We start from the raw sequence: 25,347 nt of genomic DNA on the forward strand, positions 1-25,347 counted from the left end.
AAGAACTGGAAAATCGAAGGTAGACATAAATGCGTGAGAAATTCAGTGGGTGAGGCAGTATCTACGGAGCGAAGGAAATAGGCAACGTTTCGGGTCGAGACCCTTCTTTAGACTGATGTGAGGGTGGGGGGGGGAGGGGTGCGGGAAGAAGAAAGGAAGAGGCGGAGACAGTGGGCTGGGGGAGAACTGAGAAAAGGAGGGGCAAGTAGGGACTACCTGAAATTAGAGAAGTCAATGTTCATACCGCTGGGGTGCAAACTGCCCAAGCGAAATATGAGGTGCTGCTCCTCCAATTTACGGTGGTCCTCACTCTGGCCATGGAGGAGGCCAAGGACAGAAAGGTCGAATTCGGAATGAGAGGGGGAATTGAAGTGCTGCGCCACCGGGAGATCAGGTTGGTTATTGTCTTTTAGATTAGTTTATTGTCACGTGTATGGAGGTACAGTTTTTTGCCGTGTGCGACACATAATTACACTCAAGCCGCCCATAGTGTACAGATACAGGATAAAGCAAACAATGTTTAGTACAAAATATAGTCCAGAAAAGGCTGGACTGTTTCCGTGCTGTACGACTCTATGACTCCAATGGAAATCCCATCGTCTTAAGATTTTGCCTCCTTGTTTTTAGATACCTTTATCAGTGGACATATCTCCATAGCCTCTATTCTGTCAATCTTCCTCAGAATTATGAATGATTTGATGCAATAATCCCTCGCCTGTAGTTTAGGTATTAGTTCAGAGATACAGCATGGAAATAGGCCCTTATGCCCACAGAGTCCACGCTGATCATCGATTACCCATTTATATAAGTTCAATGTTATCCCACTTTATCATCCACTCCCTGTACACGAGGGGTGATTTAGAGAGGGCCAAACCCACACATCTTTGGGACCTGGGAGAAAACCTGAGCACCAGTACGAAACTCATGCGGTCACAGGGAGAACGTTCAAACTCCACACAGAGATCACCCGATGTCAGGAAAGAACCTGGGTATCTGGTGCAGTGAGGCAGTGGCTCTACCAGTTGCACCACTGTGTCGACACACTGTACTGTAAACTGCAGTGAGCATAAGTTCAATTTTATCGAGCCATACAGTGTGGATCAGGCCCTTCAGCTCAACTTACCCACACCAACCAACTTATCCCATCTACACTAGTCTCACCTGCCTGCATTTGGCCCATATCCTTGAAGCCTGTCCTATCCATGTACAGTACCTGTCTAATTGTTTCTTAAATGTTGTGATAGTCCATGTCTCATCTATCTCGTTCCATACACCCACCACCCTTTATGTGAAAATGTTACCCCTCAGATTCCTATTAAATCTTTCCCCCCTCACCTTAAACCTATGTCTACTGGTTCTCGATTCAACCTACTCTGGGCAAGACTCTGTGCGTCCACCCGATCTATTCCTCTCATGATTTTATACACCTCTATAAGATTCCCCTCATCCCATGAAGCTCCAAAGATTAGAGTCCCAGCATTTTCACGAATATTTTCTCAGAAGGCACCTTTCCAAAGCAGTGATCATTCTCAGGAACCTTCTTCAAGAACACCTTTATTTTGTGTCTACATCCTTCTCCGCATCCTTCCTCTAATGGGAAAACCAGATTTGCACACAATACTCCAAGTGCCACCGAACCAAAGTTCTATATTTAGGTAATAAGTTACAGATATTGACTTCCATTTCAGCAGCATCGTATAGTCACCAGAGGGCAGAAGGAAGCACAGCAAAGCAAGCAACAAATAGACATTTCCGTTGTATCTTGCACAATCTTCAGATGTCCAATGGGGCTATAAAACCAATTAAGTAATAATGGTGGGGGAGAAGGAAGGGGAGGAGAAAGGGGAGAAGGAAGGGGAGAAGAGAAGGGATGTTGAGAGCGTATTTGGTGGGGGCGGTTACTTTGGGGACTGAAGGGGGTTTTGTGGGGGAAGGAGAACGGCACAGTGGTAGTGATGTTCACTTACAGAGTCAGAGACTCGGGTTCAAACCTAACTATGGGTGAAGGGTTTGGGAGTGGGGCAGTTGTGAGGGTGGGGAGGAGGTACGGAGGGAAGGGATGTGTGGGGAATGTTGTGGGGGGAGGAGGGGGGGGGGGTTACATGGAGAAAGGAGTAAGTGGGGAGGGTGGTGATGTGAGGAGATGGTACATAAGGTAGACAAAAATGCTGGAGAAACTCAGCGGGTGAGGCAGCATCTATGGAGCGAAGGAAATAGGCGACGTTTCAGGCCCAAAACCCCTGAAGGGTTTCGGAAATAGGCGACCTTTCGGGCCGAAACCCTTGAAGGGTTTCGGCCCGAAACGTCACCTATTTCCTTCGCTCCATAGATGCTGCTGCACCCACGGAGTTTCTCCAGCACTTGTGTCTACCTTCGATTTTCCAGCATCTGCAGCTCCTTCTTAAACAGCTGGTACAAAGGATGGGGTGCCTGCAGAGGGGAATGGGGAGGGTGGTAAGAGAGGGGGTGTGTAAGGGGATTTGGGGGGAGTATGTGGGGGGTATGTGGGGAGAGGGGTAGGTGGGGAAAGGGGCTATGTGGGGAGAGGGGGTATGTGGGGAGAGGGGAGTGGGGAGAGGGGGTATGGGGGAGAGGGGGTATGCGGGGGGGGGTATGCGGGGCTAGGGGGGGGTGAGGGGGGTTGTGGGGAAAGGGGTGTATGTGTGGGGAGAGGGGCTATCTGGGGTGAGGGGGGGGGGGGTGGGGGAAAGAGGGGGTATGTGGGGGAGAGGGGGCTATGGAGGGGGGGTGAGGGGGTATGTGGGGAGAGGGGGTATGTGGGGAGAGGGGGTATGCGGGGAGGGGAGTAGGGGGGGTGGGGAGAGGGGGTATGGGGGAGAGGGGGTGGGGGAGAGGGGGTAGGTGGGGAGAGGGGGGGGGGGGGGTTAGGTGGGAGAGGGGGGTATGCGGGGGGAGGGGGGTGGTGGGGAGAGGGGGTAGGGGGGGAGAGGGGGTAGGTGGGGAGGGGGTAGGGGGGGGGAGGGGGTAGGTGGGGGAGAGGGGGGTAGGTGGGGAGAGGAGGGGGTATGGGGGGTGGGGAGAGGGGGGCTATGTGGGGAGAGGGGGTATGTGGGGTGAGGGGGTTCGTAAGGAGGGGGTGCATAGAAAGGGGGCACTTGGAGCGGGGGGGTACTTAGGGAGGGCAGTACGTAGGGAGGAGGGGGTATATAGAGGGGGGATGTGGGGGGGGGGTATTTGGGGGGTGTGGGGACGGGGGAAGAGGGGGTGCATAGAAAACAGGGCACTGGAGATGGGGAGGGCAAGTTAGGGGTATACAGTACGTGGGGGGGGGTATAAGAAAGGGGGGGGGGGGGGGGGTGGGAAGAGGGTGGGTCAGGGGGGGGGGGGGGGTAACGTAAGGCGGGGCTGGAGTCCGCGCGCTCCGACCCGGTTGATGATGAGCCACAGGCCAGGCTGCTTAATCGATGGCGGAGCGAGAGGGCGGAGGCAGGGGAGAGCAGTGGCGCGCAGAGCCTAGCTCCGGGAGATGGAGCGCAGCGGCCACGGCCACGGCGGTGGGGAGAGTCGGCGGCTGGTGAGTGAGGCCGGGGGTTGGGGGCGGCGGCCGGATCCGGTGGCCCAGACGGTTCAACTGTCGAGGCCGGGCGGCGGCGGACGGAGGGAGGAAGTCTCCCCCTGGTACCGGCTGTGCCCCAACGTCCCCTCCTCTCCCACTGACTCCTACCCAGCCCTCACCCCTCTCTCCACCAAAGATATTATAGCGAAGATCTTTGCTCTCTCCCACCCACCCCTTCCCCCCTCCCCCACCACCCAGCCCTCCCCTCTCTCCCATCCATCCGTCACCGCCTATCTCCCACCTCCTCATCACTGCCCACCCTCTGTCCTACTTCCCTCACTCTCACCCCTCAATGCCACCTCACACCCCCTCACTCTTACCTCTCCCTTCCTCACCCCTCTTTCCCACCCCCACCTGTGCCCCTCACCTCTCAATGCCTCCCTCACTCCCCTCCTGACATTCCTCATCTCCCTCTCACTCCCATCTCCCTCTCACTCCCATCTACCTCTCACTCCCATCTCCCTCTCACTCCCATGTCCAACTCCTGAAACTCACAACCCTACCTAATCACACTCTCATTCTCTCACCGCAACCTGCTATCCCCCCCCCCACATCCCCTCACTCTCATACATCCACCCCCTCTCCCACCCCATACCCCCACCTGATCTTCCACACCTGCAACCACCTCTCACCTACCTCCTCTCGCCAACCCCCCTATCGCTTCTCGCCCACCCAAGGGGAGAAATGGATGCAAATCCAGGTGGGGCATGGGGAATGAGATGGGGGAGGGGGGTTGTTTGGACATTAGTTATCTTAAATTTGAGAATTCAATGTCCATGCCTTTGGGTTGAAAGAAACCCAAGCAGAATATGAGGTGCTGTACCTCCAGTTTGTGTGTGGCCCAATTGGCAATAGAGGAACCCCAGGACGGAAAGGTCAGAATGGGAAGGGGAGTTAAAATGATGAGCAACCAGAAGATCCAGCAGGCCTTGGCAGATCGAGCACGAGTGTTCGGGGAAGTGGTCGCCTACTTTGGGCCGACATATGGATATGAACCAAATGCAGGCAAATGGGACAAGGCCAGTATGCCAACCTGGTCTACATGGGTAAGGTGGGCTGAAGTTTATGTGCTGTATAGCTGTATATGACTCTTTAATGCCGTTTTAACTCCCATTACCTGACTGGAGAATGCTGCAGAGAAAACGTATTTTAGGGACTTAAAATGTTAACCTGCTATCCAGAATGGTTTTGACATAAGCGTTAAAGCAGGCTGAATTTTCATTTAAATATTCAAGCAGTGGCTATCTTCATCATGGGGCAATATTATCAGTTGCTTGACAAATTCCAAACAAAGTATAAAGCGGAATGTAAGGAAGTATGGGCTGAGCAGCCTGTTGCTCACGTCTGAACATGTTATGCAATTGGTTGCTGTCACCATTAAAACTTGGGAAAGTTTCACGTTTTTATTGATGGCCTTGCCAATTGTGCCCAAGTAGCGCATAGCAAGGTGGCATAGTGGCAGTGGTAGAGGTGCTGCCTCACAGTGCCAGAGACCTGGGTTCAAAGCTGACCTCGGAGTTTGTTCATTCTCCTTGTGACCATGTGGGTTTCTGCTGGATGCTCCGGTTTCCTTCACATCCCAAAGATGTGTGGGTTTGTAGCTTAATTGGCCTCTGTAAATTGAACCCTAGTGTGTATTGAGTGGATGCCAAAGTGGGATAACATAGAAGTAGTGTGAGCAGTTGATCAATGGTAGGCATGGTCTTGGTGAGCCTGTTTCCACGTTGTATCTCTGAAATTAAAACTAAAGGTAACAGCCACTCAACCAAAATAAAACTCTAGCTAGATGTCTGCTTCTTGTCTGGATCCTTGCAGGATGTTTTTCACTTTGAAATAGCCTCCCTTGACCAAGGTCCAAACATGAATAAAGGTCTCAGACAAGATTCCTGACAACTGCTATAAAAGCATGCTTCACTTCTTTCAGGAAAGGAGCTAGGGATTGAGGGGAATGAGAAGGAAAAAAGAAAATCTCTGTTGCTAGGAACCTGCTCTGCAGATCAAACGTTCTGTAACTGCAAGTAAAAATCACCAGCAAGCAACCTGTCTGTAGAAGGGTCTCGACCCACATCACCCATTCTTCCTCTCCAAAGATGCTGCCTGTCTCGCTGAGTTACTCCAGCATTTTGTGTCTATCTTTGGTTTAAACCAGCATCTGCAGTTTCTTCCTACACTAACAGCTTACATGTGAGCCGCAAGACGGAAAACAATAGACAATAGACAGTAGATGCAGGAGTAGGCTATTCGGCCCTTCGAGCCAGCACCGCCATTCAATGTGATCATGGCTGATCATCCCCAATCAGTACCCCGTTCCTACCTTCTCCCCATATCCCCTGACTCCGCTATTTTTAAGAGCCCTATCTAGGTCTCTCTTGAAAGCATCCAGAGAACCTACCTCCACTGCCCTTTGAGGCAGAGAATTCCACAGACTCACCACTCTCTGTGAGAAAGTGTTTCCTCGTCTCTGTTCTAAATGGCTTACTCAAATGACTTCTTAAACTGTGGACTCTGGTTCTGGGCCCCCAACATCGGGAACATGTTTCCTGCCTCTAGTGTGTCCAAACCCTTAACAATCTTATATGTTTCAATGAGACACCCTCTCATCCTTCTAAACTCCAGAGTGTACAAGCCCAGCTGCTCCATTCTCTCACCATATGACAGTCCCACTACATTCCAGGAATTAACCTTGCAAACCTATGCCGCACTCCCTCAATAGCAAGAACTTCCTTCCTCAAATTAGGGGGAACAAAACAGCACACAATACTCCAGGTGTGGTCTCACTAGGGCTCTGTACAACTGCAGAAGGACCTCTTTGCTCCTATAATCGATTCCTCTTGTTATAAAGTTTAGATTTCCAGAAAAATACAAAAGGCACAAATGGTGTGTCACATGAAGAACAACATGGATTTCAGGTGATCGTATTTATTCACATTGAGTTCATCGTAAAGCTATGATAAAGACAGCAAGCAGTATTTTGACCATTTCAGGACTGAAGCAGATTTGCTGACAAATATTTTTGGGGAAGAAAATGCATTTTTTGGTAAGTCTTAAGTGTTGATCACAGCATTGTTGATCACTTCTTTGTTTCCTAAACGTGTGAATTTCAGACAACTGAATAATTCGGCTAGTTTTGTGTTGATTTCTATGCTGTGAGATGTTTTTTTTTTTGACACGGGTTGACACTTTAAAGGCTTTTGTCAGAGTTAAAGAATAGATTTAGGAGAGGATTTGGTAAATGAACCGGAACAAACAATAGTGGAGGAAATGTTGTCAATTGAATTTTCACCTTAGATACTGTCTGCCAGTAGTCACTTGTAATTTTTTATATGAGATTGATACAAGGTATGTGGAGGAAAGAACTGGTTTAATCGAAGGTAGACATAAAATGCTGGAGTAACTCAGCGGGACAGGCAGCATCTCTGGAGAGAAGGAATGGCTGGCGTTTCGGGTTGAGACCCTTCGGATACAAAGTATATATTTTTAGAAAGATCTACAAGCTTTATTAGGTCATGCACATCGTATATTACAGACTTTATTTGCTTGAAATGAATTTAAAGTTCTATATAATTAGTGTAATTGTTGGCAGGATAGGGATAATCTTTGCCAACTGGCTCATGTCCAGTGGTGGCCAATTGGTTGCTTTGCAAGGGTCCCAGGTGGAGAGTAAAGTATTTGTGCTCTATCAGCACACAAAAACATCCCCTCACAGATGCAGGATACCTCTGGCAGTCCATGAGAAAGATATTGTGCCAGGACAGCTTAGTTTAGTTTAGAGATACTGCACGGAAAGAGGGCCTTCAGCCCACTAAGTCCGCGCTGACCATCGATCACCCGTACACGAGTTTTATCCTACACACTCGGAACAATTTACAGAAGAAAGTTAACCAGCAAACCTGCATGTTATTGGAATGTGGGAGGAGATTGGAACACCCAGAGAAAACTCATGTAGTCACAGGGTGAACGTGCAAACTCCTTGCAGAGAGCGCCCATAGTTAAGGATCGTATACGTGTGTCTCTAGTGCTGTGAGGGCAGCAACTCTACTGCTGCGCCACTGTGGCTTCCCTACTGACAGTGAATGGGAATAGTTCCAAATCTGGTCTAGGCACCATTTTTGGGACCAGCCTGAAAATTGTTAATACTTCTCATATTTCTGAGAACATTCCAACCATCAATGACGGTGCTGTGCAAGTGCTAAAGACAAGGATGAAGTATTGGTAATGACATTCAGCCAGGAAAAAAAACAATGGATGGTTCATCTTGTCATCTTCCTGAGATCCCATTATTGCAGAAGGTAGTCTTCAGCCAAACTGACTTTTACTAAATCAGTCAACCCTCAGTCAGTGGGAAATTGATGGAAAGCGTCGTCAACTGTGTACTGAATAATCTGCTTGTGAAAACTGATTTATGGTTTCACTGCATGGCGTCAGGCCTCCGCAGAGTCTTTGCCGAATTGTGGACTGAACTCCAATGATGATGCCAAGGTGACATCCTCAATAATATTCAGGAATGGGCTGATAATTGGCTGATAACATTTGTAACTGACAAGTGCCAGGCAGTAGTTATCTCCAAGCAGGGAAATGCAAAGCACCCTTCCGTGCTCTTCGATGGTTCAATGCTGCTTTATTGTCACATGTGTGAAGTGCATACGCACAATGAAATTATTTTCTGAACAAACTGTCCAGTAGCGTATCACGAGACCATCCCCGATTAACAATTGTATAGAAATAGTCTATTGAGCCTGCATGCAAGAGGCGCCATTCACCAAGTCCAGCCCACGGTCTAGTTGGTATGAGCAGTGCCTGATTCCGGTAGCCCCCAGGTTGCTGCGGGCCTCCAGCCATCATCTTCATTGAATGACCACCAACTGTTGGCATATGGCGAGCAAAAAAAGTACACAACAGTTTGGTTTAGTTTAGGATACAGGCCCTTCGGCCCATCAAGTGCACGCCGACCGTCGATTATCCATTCACACAAATTCGATGTTATCCCACTTTTGCGTCCACTCCCTCCACACTAGGGACATTTCACAGAGTAATTCACCTGCTGACAAAGCAATCTAGAAGGTACAAGTTAGGAGAAAATCGTTTTTCACACAGAGAGTGGTGAATCTGTGGAATTCTCTACCACAGAAGGTAGTCGAGGCCAGTTCATTGGCTATATTTATGAGGGAGTTAGATATGGCCCTTGTGGCTAAAGGGATCAGGGGGTATGGAGAGAAGGCAGGGATGGGATACTGAGTTGGATGATCAGCCATGATCATATCGAATGGCGGTGCTGGCTCGAAGGGCCGAATGGCCTACTCCTGCACCTATTTTCTATGTTTCTATGGAGTAGTATGAAATGGATTTCACTTGTCCCGTGTTCAAGACGGAAGAAAGACCAAAAGCTGGAACCTATTGGGCTTATTGCTTTTGTTTGTCAATCCGGTGAAACAAAATGTTGGCCATGGCAAGATTGGGCTTCAAGCATCTCGCTGGGAGGAGGAGACTGCAACGGTTGGTGTTTTCTGAATTGATAGGCAATGGCTGCAAATGACTGCTAGGTTTCCCACCGCAGGTTTAGCTGGTGATCGGGGAGTTCATTCTCTCGGAGTCTTGATCCCCCCCCCCCCCCCCCCCCCCCCCCCCCCCCCCACCCCCAGCGACTTCACTGAGCCATCATCTCTCTCACATGCGCAATGTTGTTCCTGAAGATGTTCCCTTGTGTTATGTAATTCCCTTTTGCATATTAGTCCTTGAATGTCACAGGCATTTCTTGTCCACGGCAGTCACACCAATGCCATTGTTTTAGATGGCTGTTGTGGAATAGAAGACCAGTTTATGGAACAATTGTATAAGGGTGGTTCTGTCAGCTTGGTGCTCTGTGATCTGATCTGCAGTATAAAGGCAGCCATTGATATAGCATCTGGGTGCTTTCACTGTTGGCTGCCTTTCAATCTCACAAACCTAATGAAAGAAAGACTTATAAAAATGCTCCATCATTTGTCTAAAATGCCTTGAAGCATTTTGTGTGCACTGGGTTTCTTGGAGATGAATAGCTTTTATTTGGGCAAAATGTACTGCCTTAATATTATGTTCGAATTGGCAGGCTTTATCATGCTTCTAAGTCGCATTCAAAAGTTGACATTTGGCTGCTGCATTAACATTGTGGAGGTTCCATTTTTAACTTATGTAGTTACACTTGAAGGCATGACCTTTTGAGTTGAAGCCAAGAATGCTGAATTCAAGTGATGTTTCAAAAGAACAATTCCACCAAAGACTCGTATTGATGTCCCCATGCGAGTAAAAAGTAATGATCTTTCAAACTCTGTGCTATGTGTTGACATCGATTGAAAAGATGAAGGGTCATTAAGTGAAAATATGTTTTGTTAAATATAGGGTAGAATTGCTTGAATTTAACATGCACCTAAAGAGGTTGTTCAGCCTAGCTGTTCAGTACTGATATTTGTTCACCACCGAAATCTCTCTTGACCTACTTCGCAGCTCCTCGATGCATTCATCTATTACTTGCACCGTCAAGGATTATTAAGCTTTCTTTGAAATACTTCTTTGTTTATTTTGCTACCAGTCGTCCACATAACATCAAGTTCCACGTCACAATGGTTATCCGGGTAAAGACATGGATGACTTGGTTATTTATACGGAGGGACAAGAGTCTGCAAATGCTGGAATCTTGTGCAAAAACCAAAATGGTGGAGGAACCCAGTGGGTCAGGCAGCATCTTGGGGGAGGGGGGTAATAAATGGACGGACAACACTTCAGGTCAGGACCCTTCTTCAAACTTTGATACGCTTATGTTTGTGTATGAGTAGAAACATTCCTATATCACCCTGTCAACCCCTTTTTATTCTTAGTCACCTTTATTAGGTCACCATTTCATTTTCTAACGAGCCCAAGATTATTCATCCTCCTTGACAGGGTTTTTTAAATTCTAATATCGCAGCATTTTTTTTTTTTGTACTTTCTCGTTTTTGTATCTGTTTTTGTGATATGGAGACTACACAATATCACCTGAGTTTTATTTTACCAGCGGTAATTTTTTTGTTGTAGGAATAGTATTAATTTAATTTTTTTTTAATGTGGCTCCTAGCACATGATAAATGGGTCATCATGTTAAAATAAGGCACAAGGTACTGCAGATGCTGGCATTCTGAAGAAGGGTCCTAACCCAGAATCCTGTTTGTCCATTTCCCTCCACATATGCTGTGTAGCCAGCTGAATTACTCTAATTACAATGTGCTTTTAGCTTAAAATCAGAACTTAATTTGTATATTTGAGATTTTGGGCAGTAGGTCTTCAGTTGAGTAACTCAAGTAAAGATGCCTTGACCTTTAGTACTGAAGTTCCTCTTCGATTTGTTTTTTCACATTTTAGTTGTTAATGATTAGTACAGAATTGAGGCTATGTAGCACTATAGAGCAGCTCCTAGTTGGGATTTGATGCTGTATTTTTGCGCACAATTTGCACCCACTCCCCTCTCCTGTGACCACATGGGATTCTCCTGGGTGCTCCAGTTTCTTCCCACATACCAATGAAGTGCCAGCTGTTTAGTTCAGTTTAGAGATACAATGTGGAAACAGGCCCGCACGGACCAATGATCACCCTAACTCTTGTTCTAACCTACATAATAGGGACAATTTACAGAAGCTAATTAACCTACCAATCCGCTTTGGAATGTGGAAAGAAACTGAAGTACCGGGAGGAAACCCACGCAGTCACAGAGAGAGTGTACAAACTTCAACAACAGTGGTTTGAATTGCAAGGCAGCAACTCTACCACTACGCCACTGTGCCATCCCTTACAATCCCTATACATGATCCATATCCCTCTATTCCTTGCATTTCCATGCGCCTATCTAAAAGCCTCTTAAATGCCCCAATCATATTTGCCCCCACACCACCTCTGGCAATGTGTTTCAGCCTCCCACCACTCTTTGTGTAAAAATCTTGCCCTTTCCATTAAACTTTCCACCTCTCACTTTATAGCTATGGGTAGTTGTACTAAAATGTAGTCGTTGTTTTCCTGAAGAAGATATAGAAAATCTTGTTGGAAAACCATTCTGTCAGTGGGAAAATGTGGGTTAGGGACTGAAGAGTTTCAGACTCGCAAGTTTTCAAGAATAAAGGTTTTTGATTAGTTATACGTTTATGTTATTATTGCAAACTGAAAATACTGAGGTCAGTGTGTTACATTGTGGCACCAATGTCAACAGAAGCGATTGCTTGTCAATTTCCAAAGCAAGTCTCTTCAAGTGCCCCCCACAGTTAAACTGGCAGGTCTGAAGAAGGGTCCTGACCTGAAACATCACCTATTCACATTCTTCTGAGGTGCTCCCTGACCCGCTAAATTACATCTGCACATTGTGTCCCTTAGCACATGTTCTTTAGAGACGATGGTTGCTGATTGCCATGGGGTTAGTTCCCAATCCCAATTAGGCCCAGGCAATACAAATAGTTTTCCCTTAATTCATTTTCACTTTCTATCCAATTCACATCCTGGAAACACGCATTTTGGCAGAATGGTTTATTTTAGTAACTGCTGTGTATAAACACTGCAATCCCTACCTGACAGCATTGCTGGAGCTCTTTCAACACATGGAGTTCAACAGTTTAAGAAGATAGCCTCCCAGTATGTTATCAAGGGTAATTAGACGGGCATTACAGCTACATCCCAGGAGCGATCGATATCTAAGAACAATTAATCTAGAGCAGTGAGATGATGTAACAAATGATCCTTGTCTGAAGTGGGGAAAAAACATAACAAAATTAAGATAAAGTGTCTGCATGAGAGGCCTGAAGAACTATGAAAATGAAAGAAGTAAAAAAGCAGAAATCTTTCACATCCCACAAGGATAAAAATATATGCTGTGTTCTAATTGGAATTTGGAAATGTTGTTTCATTGGAGGTTGAAAGTATTTTAAAAGAGCAACTTTCTCTAAATTGGAGAATAGAACTGATTAAACAAATATAATTTTTTTGAATTTATTAGCTTGTAGCGTCATGCAATGTCATACGTTATTTAATTAGTAATCATTTTAACCACAATTTATGCAATGAAATTCTAGTGAATTGAAATGAGTCCAAAGTTTACGATGGGTCTCTCACATCCTTGGAAAATATTAAAGCAATTTCCGATGCAACCAAAAGCAACTGAAGATCTAGCATAGCCTTCCCCCAGTACTCCATGTGTAGCCTTCCCCCAGTACTCCATGTGTAGCCTTCCCCCAGTACTCCACGTGTAGCCTTCCCCCAGTACTCCACGTGTAGCCTTCCCCCAGTACTCCATGTGCAAGGTAGAACTCTCACCACGCTTCCTACCCCCTCCATACACAAAAGTCACCAAAAAAGTCACCGGGTCCGGTGGCCCAGACGGTTCAACCGTCGAGGACAGGCGGCGGACGGAGGGAGGGAGTCTCCCCCTGGCCCTGGCTGTGGCCTCCACTCTCACCCACTCCCCACCACCCTACCCAGCCCTCACCCACCCTCCCTCCCCCACCTCTCCCCACCCCACCCATCTCCCCACTCCATCCATCCCTCCTCCCATCCATCCCTCTCTCTCCCCCATCCCTCTCTCCCATCCATCCCTCTCTCCCATCCATCCCTCTCTCACCCCCCTCTCCCACCCATCCCTCACCCGCCTATCTCCCACCTCCCCACCCTGTCCTACTTCCACTCAATGCCACCTCTCACCCCCTCACTCTTACCTCTCCCTTCCTCCCACTATCCTGCCACCTTCCTCACCCCTCTCCCCCCCCCACCTTTGCCCCTCTCCTCACCTCTCTCTCACTGCCTCCCCTCATGACACTACTCACCTCCCTCCCACTCCCACCTCCGTCTCACTCCAATGTCCAACTCCTGAAACTCGCACCCCTACCCAATCACGCTCCCATTCTCTCACCGCAACCTGCTTTCCCAACCCCCATCCCCTCACTCTCATACATCCACCCCACTCTCCCACACCTCCCACCTGATCTTCCACACCCGCAACCTCTTCTCGCCAACACCCCTATCCCTTCTTGCCCAGCCAAGGGGAGAAATGGATGCAAATCCAGGTGGGGCATGGAATGAGATGGGGAGGGGGGTTGTTTGGACATTAGTTAAATTTAAGATAACTAATGTCCAATGTCCATGCCTTTGGGTTGAAAGATACCCAAGCAGAATATGAGGTGCTGTACCTCCAGTTTGTGTGTGGCCCAACTGGCAATGGAGGAGTCCCAGAACGGAAAGGTCAGAATGGGAAGGGGAGTTAAAATGATTAGCAACCAGAAGATCCAGCAGGCCTTGGCAGATCGAGCACGAGTGTTCGGGGAATTGGTCGCCTACTTTGGGCAGACATATGGATATGAACTAAATGCAGGCAAATGGGACAAGGCCAGTATGCCAACCTGGTCTACATGGATAAGGTGGGCTGAAGAATCTGTGTTGTGTTACTGTGCTGTATAGCTGTATTTGACTCTTTAATGCCGTTTTAACTCCCATTACCTGACTGGAGAATGCTGCAGAGAAAATGTATTTTATGGATGACAAATGTTAACCTGTTATCCAGAATGGTTTTGACATAAGCGTTAAAGCAGGCTGAATTTTCATTTAAATATTCAAGCAGTGGCTATCTTCATCATGGGGCAATATTATCAGTTGCAAGGTATAACTCTCACCACTCTTTCTACCCCCTCCATACACAAATGTCACCGAATAAATCTGGAACCACAATACTTCAGTAGCAACAAGGGCAAACATTTTCCAATATCTCAGAAATATGGAATTAATTTTGAAGAAGGACACAAAATGCTGGAGTAACTCAGCGGGAGAGGCAGCATATCTGGAGAGAAGGAATTAGATTTCTGGAGATTCCTCTTGAGGGATGATGTACTATTTTCTCCTTCCGTTTTAATCTCTGGCCTTTGTTCCAACCATCTGCCCATCAAAACCACCCTTCGCCTGCATCTACCTGTCACGTGTAGTCCTGCCTCTCCTCTCTCTCAGCTTTCTTCACAAAGCAAAACAGAATCAGGTCCATTTATGTCACTTTGTGTCTTTGGTTTTCTTTAGTTTTACTTTATTTTAGAATATTTCAGCCCACCAAGTCTGCACCAACCGATGATCACCTCGTACACTAACACTATCCGACACACGAGGGACAAATTACAATTTACAGAAGTCAATTAACCTACAAACCTGTATGTCTTTGGAGTGTGGGAGAAAACCAGAGCACAATGAGAAAATCAATGCGATCACATGGAGAACATACTAACTCCCGACAGACAGCACCATAGTCAAGATTGAATCCGTGTCTCTATCGCTCAAAGGCAGCAACTCTACCGCTGTGCCACTGTGCCACCCTACTGTGTCCTTTTAGTAAATCAGCATCTGTAGTTCCTTATGATTAATTTTTTTTCATTTGTAAGCAATTTTCTTCCTAATAGAATGTGGTTAACTTGGGGCCCTATAAACTATCATAATATTCATAAGGCAATTGCACAAAATACACAACAGAGAAAAATGTTTTGTAACATGAACATCAATGCTTCACCAAAATAAAAGCGTTGCATTGCTCCACCCCTTCTCCCTCATGCAACTTCCTTTAAATGCTTATCTCTTTGACATCTCCTAGGGGTTATTGTATTTCACGAGTTCGACACAGTAATTAACATTTTTCCTGAACTCTCTGGTGATTTTCATGTTCTGATGCGCTTTCAGCTTACTATCTCAGAAACAAGGTATTTCTTTACTCTGTCAAACCCCTAAATAATTTTGAAAACCACTCTTAACCACACTGAGCTTTCAGATTTCAAGAATTTCAGACAGGCGGCCTCCGACTGGTGGTGGTGTGTCATGGGATCACTAGATTAGCTGTTTGTTATCTATATTAAGGATTACGAAGGTTGTGGGTAATGCTAAAATTGATGGTATAATGAACAGTGAAGAAGGTTATCTAAGAATTCAACGGGATCTTTATCAACTGGGTCAATGGGGTGAGGAATGGCCAATGGAGTTTAGTTCAGACAAATGTGATATGTTGCATTTTGGTAGGATAAGCTAGGGTAGGACTTGCAGTGAATGGTAAGTCCCTGGGAAGTGTTGTAGAACAGGGAGACCGAAGGACACACAGGTACATGGTTCTGTAAAGTGGCGACATGGGTTAATAGGGTGATGGTGAAGAAGTTATTTCTTACCAGGCACTGTCCTTAAAGCACAAGGCATTGGGGGTTCAGTATTGATGTGGATAGAGAACTGGCTGGCAAACAGGAAGCAAAGAGTAGGAGTAAACGGGTCCTTTTCACAATGGCAGGCAGTGACTAGTGGGGTACCCCAAGGCTCAGTACTGGGACCCCAGCTATTTACAATATATATTAATGATCTGGATGAGGGAATTGAAGGCAATATCTCCAAGTTTGCGGATGACACTAAGCTGGGGGGCAGTGTTAGCTGTGAGGAGGATGCTAGGAGACTGCAGGGTGACTTGGATAGGCTGGGTGAGTGGGCAAATGTTTGGCAGATGCGGTATAATGTGGATAAATGTGAGGTTATCCATTTTGGTGGCAAAAAACGGAAAGCAGACTATTATCTAAATGGTGGCCGATTGGGAAAGGGGGAGATGCAGCGAGACCTGGGTGTCATGGTACACCAGTCATTGAAGGTAGGCATGCAGGTGCAGCAGGCAGTAAAGAAAGCGAATGGTATGTTAGCTTTCATTGCAAAAGGATTTGAGTATAGGAGCAGGGAGGTTCTACTGCAGTTGTACAGGGTCTTGGTGAGACCACACCTGGAGTATTGCGTACAGTTTTGGTCTCCAAATCTGAGGAAGGACATTATTGCCATAGAGGGAGTGCAGAGACGGTTCACCAGACTGATTCCTGGGATGTCAGGACTGTCTTATGAAGAAAGACTGGATAGAGTTGGTTTATGCTGTCTAGAATTTAGAAGATTGAGAGGGGATCTTATGGAAACTTACAAAATTCTTAAGGGGTTTGACAGGCTAGATGCAGGAAGATTGTTCCCGATGTTAGGGAAGTCCAGGACAAGGGGTCACAGCTTAAGGATAAAGGGGAAATCCTTTAAAACCGAGATGAGAAGAACTTTTTTCACGCAGAGAGTGGTGAATCTCTGGAACTCTCTGCCACAGAGGGTAGTTGAGGCCAGTTCATTATATATTTAAGAGGGAGTTAGATGTGGCCCTTGTGGCTAAGGGGATCAGGGGGTATGGAGAGAAGGCAGGTACGGGATACTGAGTTGGATGATCAGCCATGATCATGTTGAATGGCGGTGCAGGCTCGAAGGGCCGAATGGCCTACTCCTGCACCTAATGTTTCTATGTTTCTATGTCCTGCCTGAGGTCGTTTGTGGCCAGTCTTGATTGGTCCTGGTCTTTTCTCACCTCTAGCTCTTCACCCACCCAAACCCCCTACTTTCAGTCTGAAGAAGGGTCCCAACCTGAAACGTCACCCATCCATTTTCTCCAGAGATGCTGCCGGACCCGCTGAGATGCTCCAGCACTTTGTGTCTATTTAACTTATTTGGCACACCTGCCTTTATCTGTCACAATATTGACAAGATGGCGGCGCGGCCTTAGCAGCTGTGGCTCGCCTGCAGTCCGTCTGTTTTTTTCTTTTTTTTGCTGTTCTTTTGTCCTGTTTTAGTTCATTTTTGGTTTATTAGGCGGTGTGTGTGTGTGGGGCGGAGAAACATGTTTTTGGTCTCTTCGTTCGGGGGGGATGCGACTTCCCTTGTCGTATACCCCGTCTCCGTCTCTGCCTGTGCCGAGGCCTAATAGCGGAGCTGGGGCAGCGCTCCAGCTGCAGCGGTCCGACTCCGGAGCTGTGGTGTTCCGACAGGAGCGGCGGCCCGGCCTCGGAGCTGGGGCAGAGCAGTGGCCACCCGGCCTCGGAGCAGCAGTGGCCACCCGGCCTCGGAGCTGGGGCAGCGGCGACCCAGCCTCGGAGCTGGGGTAGTGTTCCGGCGGCAGCGGCCACCGGACCAGACTGCGGGCCCAGTGGACGACATCGTTGGGAGCTCGCAGGTCACAGGTTGGTGACCTGTTCTTCGGAACTCCCGCAACAACAGCTGAGTCCGCTGGACTGGACGGCCGCAGCTTCGGTAGCTTCGACCACCCCAGGCCGCGGAGTTGAACGGGCCCGTTTGCGGAGCTCGGATTCAGCCGCGGGACTGACATTACTTACCATCGCCCGGTGGGGTCACAACATCTGAAGCCTGGATAGCCTCGACGCAGAGGGGGGTACGCAGGGGGACGGTGTTCCCCTACTATTCGGTTTCCAGCTTGTGTCCAAGAAGGGAGTCAGAGTTGTTAAATACAGATTTTTTTAAAAATACGACCATGGATAATCGTTAAAATTAGTCATCGCTACACCGGCCATGAGACGAAAACAATTTGTTAACCACCACTGTTAGCACTTGTTAACAGCCAGTAGTTAACACGTAGTTATACAATGTGTCACCAATGCATCGATCCACATTCCTCAGTAAATGTAATTGTGTTTTGACCATGTGATAATGACGCTGCATTCTTTTGAATAAAATTCCTAGGGCAATTTCTTAAAACTCACTCTCATTGCTGTCAAGCCCACGAGCACGGGCTTCTTCTGGTGTGCAGGCAGTCACGTTATTTTATTATTCCACGTTATTTTATTATTCTCTCGCCCTCTTGCCCTCGTCCTCTCTCCCTCTAGTCCTCGTCCTCTCTCCCTCTCTCGCTGTGTCTCTCTGTCTTTTGCTCTCTCCTTTCCTCCCTCTCTCCCTTCCTGTTGGGGGGGGGGGGGGGGGGGAGCCCTGGCCTGTGGCGGCTCCTGGCTCGTGCCCTCCGCGGGTAGCACCTGGCCCGCTGAGCTGCAAATGCTGGAACAATCGAAGATAGACAAAAATGCTGGAGAAACTCAGCGGGTGAGGCAGCATTTCACCCGCTGAGTTTCTCCGGCAGTTTTGTCCACCCACGTTATTTAGTAATTTATACCTGTCATTTAGGGATGTTATATGAATTAAAAAAAAAAAAAATTTAGGTGTTTTGTTTTCTCTCTCACCGTCAAGGTTAGTTCTTCTGTTTGCCTTTATTTGTTTTAGTTTTATTTAGTGTTATTTATAACATTTTAAGTTCATATAAATTCATAGTGTCGCCCGAGCGCCAAATCCCTTCAGCTGTACCTGCAACTGAAGCTACTGGTGAATTAGTAGACCTTGAAGAGGCATTGATACTTTGTTTTTATGTAGAGAAGGGCTCCAGACCGAGGGCTCACTGACTGAATGATACAGACGTCCTGACTGAAAATCACACCCTTCCGATCAATTATTTTAGGATAAGCCTTTCTAGAGAACATGCTACTTTTTGCTTTGCCCATTTTCAAAATATAGAATTTTGAATTTGCTGTTTGATTGGTACAAGGAGACTACAAAGCTTGTAATATCTATTTTTTTAACGCTGTAACTTTCTACATTTCTACTTTTGGGTATGTATGTGGCAATTATGGCTCATGGAATTCTCTCCCACACTACCAGTTATATTTGTACCAACATATTTAAATACGTGAAATTTTCGATCTTTCCCAACCCCTTAAAAAATGCCTAAAGAAGAGACCCGACCCTAAATGTCGCCTAACCATTCCCTCCATAGATCGACACAAAATGCTGGAGTAACTCAACGAGTCAGGCTACATCTCTGGAGAGAAGGAATAGGTGATGTTTTGGGCCGAGACCCTACTTCGGACCCTCCATAGATCCAGCCTGAGTTCTCCAGCACTTTATGTTTTCCTCATAAAATAAATCCGTGGTCCGCTGAAGAAACAACACGATAGACCACTCTGGAAGTGCAAGTTTTGCTGTACACTTCATACTGTAGAACACATCATAATACACCCTGATTTAATGGGATTAAATTTTTTGTTTAATCTGGTGTCTAGAATTAATCGATACCCACCCTATGTACCTTATATCAGATTTAATTTGGAATTACGATTTTTTGTTTTTGTTTTCCTATTTGTCAATTTTTTGTGCCCGATTATTTGGCGGCCAATTAACCGCTGTCTCTAAAGGGGTTGTGTCCATTCACCAACGAGCTGCCCTTAAAACACCCGTCCAATCAACAAATCTGTCTCCTCCCGTCCAATCAGCCACTGTCCCTAAGGGCATTACTTTTTCTGTTATCTGCCCCCAATAAGAAACTGGATTTTCAGATTAAGTGTTTCAATTAAATTGGAATGGATGGGGAGAAAATTAAATAAGTGGTACCAATAGTTTTTTTTCCATCCTAAATCGTGAGTGGTGAATATTTTATTGTGGGTGGTTTTATTTAGCAAAACAATAGTGCAATAGGAAATATTTTATTAAATATCGCCATCAAATATCTATAAATTTCAGATTTGTGTACCCCTGTGAGAATGAGCATACTGAGATACTTTAAATGATAGCGTCTTCAGATCGATGAAGAAATAAATGATAATGAAAACACTCAGCCAGAAAAGAAGGCAAAATTACTTGAAAATGATAATGTAACTGATGCAGCTGTTTCGCCTGATGCTGCATGTGAAGACATTTCGAAAGATATTGAAAAATGTGATCTACCAGACTGTTGGACGCAAGAAATGTACTTAAACAAAAAGAAAGAATATCCCTGGCTAATTGTAAAATTAAGATGTTGTGAATGCAGCAAGTGTGGTCATCTTTGACTTGAATGAACAGAAGGAATTCATTTGTCTCGTGAGTGGTGCAGTGTTAATGTAGTAGGAGTGAGTAATGACAAAGCAAAACAGTTAATGAATTTAAGAAAAAAGATTTTTAAGCACAAAAATAGTGACGCTCATATCAGATGGCAAAAAATCAATGAAACAGCTGGAAAAAAAAGCAATCGAAAATGTAGTGTATATGTCACTGAAAAATGGACGAAGCAAAAACAGGTTGAGTTTTTAGAACTGTATATAATATTGTACACAAAGGTAGGCCATACACAGATATGTCTTCTGATATGGAACTGCATGAAAGAAACGGCACCGGCATAGGGTACGTTCTACACTCTCGTAAGTCTTGTGCAGATGCTTCTCACAACATAGAAACATAGAAAATAGGGGCAGGAGTAGGCCATTCAACCCTTTGAGCCTGCACCGGCATTCAATATGATTGTGGCTGATCATCCAACTCAGTATCCTGTACCTGTCTTCTCTCCATACCCCCTGATACTTTTAGCCACAAGGGCCACATCTAACTCCCTCTTAAATATAGCCAATGAACTAGCCTCAACTACATTCTGTGGCAGAGAATTCCAGAGATTCACCAAAAAACACCAAAAATTCCAGAGAACACCAAAAAATGTTTTTCTCATCTCGGTCCTAAAGTGACCCATTGTTCTGGACTTCCCCAACATCGGGAACAATCTTCCTGCATCTAGCCTGTCCAACCCCTTCAGAATTTTGTAAGTGTCTATAAGATCCCCCCTCAATCTTCTAAATTCTAGCGAGTACAAGCCGAGTCTATCCAGTCTTTCTTCATATGAAAGTCCTGACATCCCAGGAATCAGTCTGGTGAACCTTCTCTGTACTCCCTCTATGGCAAGAATGTCCTTCCTCAGATTAGGAGACCAAAACTGTGCGCAATACTCCAGGTGTGGTCTCACCAAGATCCTGTACAACTGCAGTAGAACCTCCCTGCTCCTATACTCAAATCCTTTTGCTATAGGGAACCAGATGCGAAAGACAGTGGTGGAAAATATAATTTCAAAACAATCTAAAATGTCTATTATGATTGATGAATCTACTACTATTAATGGCAAAACTGTTCTAGTAGTTTGCTTGAGAGCAGCAGTTGGTGAATCTTCCTAACCTATATCATTCTATTTGGACTTGGAACATATGAAATTTGGTGCAAATGCAAAATCTATATATGATGGGCTTCTAAGTTGCTTACAAAGAGGTGGTTTTTCAATACAGTACCTAAAAGAAAATGTGATATCACTTGTAACTGATGGTGCATCAGTAATGTTAGGACGAAATGCAGGGGTTGCAAAACTTTTTCTTGATGATTTCCCTAATTGTGTCACAGTCACAGGCTTGAACTCAGTGTAGGTGATGCTATAAGTGAAGTTGCAGGTTTGAATCATTGTCAGATATTTTGTGATAAATTGTATTCCTTATGTCATAGGTCTCCTAAGAATCAGGATGAGTTAACTGCATGCGCTGTGGCTCTTCACTGTCAACTGTTGAAAATTGGTCGTGTTTTCAGTGTGAAATGGGTTGCTTCGTCTTACCGAACTGGAAAGGCAATGTGGCAGTCTTATAAAGCTATTTGGGAGCATTTTGGAAAAGCAAGGTGTGATGCTTCAAGATCTAGTGCAGAGAGAGCAAAGTACGAGGGGCTGAGAAAAGTATTAGAATCATCAGCTTTCGTAACTAATTTGGGCTTGTTGATGGACAGTTTGCTAGAGTTGTCTGAACTGTCACTTGAACTGCAGAACCAAAATTGTGCACTTAGTAAAGCACGTGAGGAAATTAAACAAACTATCAAGGTTCTTGAATGTCAAATAATGAAGCCAGGAAAATGTTATACTCAAGTGGAGAAAGCACCAAGCCAGATGATATTTAATGGAATACATTTGAGAGCTGGTAAAGTCCCTACTATACATAGACAACAGTTTTTGAGTAGTTTGGTCATTAATATGAAATCCTGGCTGCTTGAATCTACAACAGCTTCTAATGATAAATGTAAAAAGTTAATTAACAAGTCAAAATATTTAGATATTAACAATATTCCAGAAGATTCACTTTTTACCTTTGGGGTTAATGATGTAGAAGAAATGGCAGAACAATTTGGCTTAGATGGTTGGCTTTGTATCAGCCTTCGGAGAATTCAAGGAATCTAAAGGGAAGATAGTTTCTGCAGATTTTCAGCAGCTGCTAACGGCTGTAAATACAATTTCGGTATTAACGGCAGAATGTGGAAGAAACTTCAGTGGCATGAATTCCCACTACATGTGCAAGACTTCAAACTGATCATCTCTCAACACTTCTATTTATTAAGTTCCTCTGTCAAAATTCAACCCCCGAAGAATATGTGAGGACATGGCTTCTTAGTGGCAGAAGGCGTGCTGAAGAAACGACATGCAGAAAGAAAGAGGTGACAGAAAAAAAATGGAGATTATATACCATTAAAGGAACATTTTGTAATGTAAACACAGAGAGAGAGAGAGAGAGAGAGATGCAGCAAAGCAGCTATGACAGCTATTCTTATCCGCCCCCCCCCCCCCCCCCCCCCCCCCCCTTCCTTCCCAACCTCAGCCTCATGGACCTTAGTGTACCCCTAGGTCCTAAAACCCATTTCCACCAGTGGTAGTAAAGGAGGCTGAGAGGGCAACATAGGGGGTTGTAAAATCATGAGGGGCACAGAAAAGGCGATAGGGGCCGATGGGATCTGCTGCTGTAGGCAAGTTGGTTGGCATGGATCAGTTAGGCCAAAGGGGCCGTTTCAGTGCTGTATAGCACTATGATTTTCTAACAGTGCGCCAGCTGCCCAATACAAGGTTAATGGGACGCAACTATGTGTGCTAGGGTATGTTAATGTCCATTTTCTGCCGAATCAGTGGGTTTGGGTCAGGTTGTACTGTACTGTGCTCAAGCTACCCAAACTCAGTGCTTTCTCCAGGCCAGTGTGCTGGGTGTGGGACACATAGGACTTGACAGTGACACAAAGTCACACAGCGGACAACGGACTTGGCCCAGGATGGTGACGTGATTTGCAGGAGTTATGTTGAAGTCCAGTGCAGCGCCCTTGGAAGGGTGTGAGGGCAGAAGGAAGAGGACTGAGAACAGAACCCACACTTGGCAGGGGTGTCTTGGACTCAGCTTGTAAGTTTGCCTTGATGATGCAATCAGGCAGTGATGGGCAGACAAAGGCTTCACCTAGCTGATCCTAGTATGGTGTCCAATTTGACTCGATTGTAGGAATGTGATATTATGCAAGGCCTGTCGGGTTGGGATTGTAAAAAAAAAATCACTAAAGTCGAGCTTGGTGTTTTTTCCTTATTCCTGATGAACTTCTGGGTCTGAGGTCATCGTTACAAATCATCTTCACACTTTATGCTTTATATCCTTTATATCATACTGTCAGTGGGATGCCACGTTGGCTAATTGAGAGCCAGTACACGATTGCTACAGTCTCTCGCTATTTCAATTCTCTCCTTCAAGAAGTAAACCAGTGTTTGGTTTGTCCTTGTTTTGTGCATACACAATCCCAGACTCCTTTTTCTCCTCCGGCCTATTAAATTCTTAATTAACAACTAATATCTTTACCAAAAAAGTAATTTCTTTCCTTACCCAATTTGAAATGCACTGCAAATTACATGTCTGTGGCTCGAGTTTGCAATGACTAAATAATCTATTCCAGTGATTATGAGAACATATAAATATAAGCGGGTGTTGGCCATTCAGCTTGCAGTGTTTGTTCCCAATTCCTGTACTCGTTATCCTGATCGCTGAACGCAATGTGCCAAATGCCTTCTTCACCACCCTGCCCACCAGTTCCACCACTTTCAGGATTCTATGTGCCTGGATCCCTCAGTCTCTCTGTTCTATAACACTTCCCTGGGTCCTACTATGCTAGTCCTGCCCTGGTTTTGTAAGCCCTGCCCATGTGGCATCTTTGGTATAATTTAGACATGACCCCATTGGAATAAATGCTATTCGGTACAGAAATTATTGTAAACATTCTTAATTTTTAATCCTACTGATGTTCTCCTCTTTTATTTTGCAGACACTGATTTGCGTTAAGAAATAATTCCATGGATGTTGGTCATTCTACGGTAGTTCGCCCCAGTGGCCATTCATCATGTGTAAGCTTGGATGGTAAGTTTGATGATTGAGTGGGTGCTCCACCAGTTAAGCCAAATCCTGTTCTGAATTAGCAAGGAAAAATATATCAAATGGTTTGGGGTAAATACGATTAGCCCTGATATCCTATGTGGAATTGAGTAACTGTTTAAGAATAACAGCAGGAAATTGCTGGTTTTCTCTTGAAATTCTGATAATGTGCATTATTGTGATTTATACTTTGCTGTAATCCACATGTAGGCTGACTGTATCATAAACCTAGATGGATCACAAGCCTGGTTTCATTTTTAAGGTTCAGATGATCTTGTAACTGCAGAATTGGTGCCATCTCATGGCTTGTTTCCATTTCTGCAGCATTGCCTGAGTCGTTCCATTGCTGCTGAACCTCTCTTTAGACTTTAGAGCTGCAGCCTCCCATCTTCATTAAAATAGGAAGGAACTTGTTTCCAAATTAATAAATGTACTGCTCTGTAACTTTTAGTAAGGAAAATAACCCTGCAATAAACTATAGCAAGAAACAGGTTTATATTTTAAAAGATTTACTCCATTCAGAATAACTAAAATTACTGTGAATCTTGGCTGTTTTTCTGCCTGTCTACATTTTGAATAATTCCATATTGATTTCCTGTTTTCCCGGTTCTGCATGCTGACTCTTGGCATTTAATTTCCTTCCTGGTGTTGCAGATTTCTATCTAAATTGAATTGACTTTCCTCATGCAAAATGAGATTAACTGTTGATAATCCTCTGATTCCACTAATCCTTTGTCACTTTGTCTAAAATCAACTTTTTCCGCAAAATGGTTTAAGTGCATCTTTGCTTTCGGCAAGTCCTTGTTTCTTATTATGCCCAAATTTCCATTAATTATGCTACTTTGCATAATTTTAAAGTTGGAGTTCTGTCATAGAGCATTAATCTTTTCCTTCCAGAATAATGGACCTGTAGCATTTATGGAGATG

The 25,347-nt window shown here is 45.4% G+C and overlaps 1 protein-coding gene across 5 annotated transcripts in view; it reads left to right on the top strand.

Annotated features, from left to right (window-relative positions):
- Nucleotides 1-3,378: 3,378 nt before the first annotated feature.
- osbpl8 (oxysterol binding protein-like 8) overlaps nt 3,379-25,347 on the top strand; it is a 166,218-nt gene continuing 144,249 nt past the window's right edge. For 3 of the 5 annotated variants that reach the window (XM_055650565.1, XM_055650569.1, XM_055650568.1), the window contains exons 1-2: nt 3,379-3,535; nt 24,314-24,405. In XM_055650565.1, coding sequence (XP_055506540.1) covers nt 24,342-24,405 — 64 coding nt within the window. In that variant the 5' untranslated portion in view covers nt 3,379-3,535; nt 24,314-24,341. Of the gene's footprint in view, nt 3,536-22,659; nt 22,682-24,313; nt 24,406-25,347 lie in introns of those variants that run through there. The other 2 variants (XM_055650566.1, XM_055650574.1) reach the window with 2 other exon arrangements.

The sequence above is a fragment of the Leucoraja erinacea genome, chromosome 19 (assembly GCF_028641065.1).
Source record: "Leucoraja erinacea ecotype New England chromosome 19, Leri_hhj_1, whole genome shotgun sequence".
NCBI lineage: Eukaryota > Metazoa > Chordata > Chondrichthyes > Rajiformes > Rajidae > Leucoraja > Leucoraja erinaceus.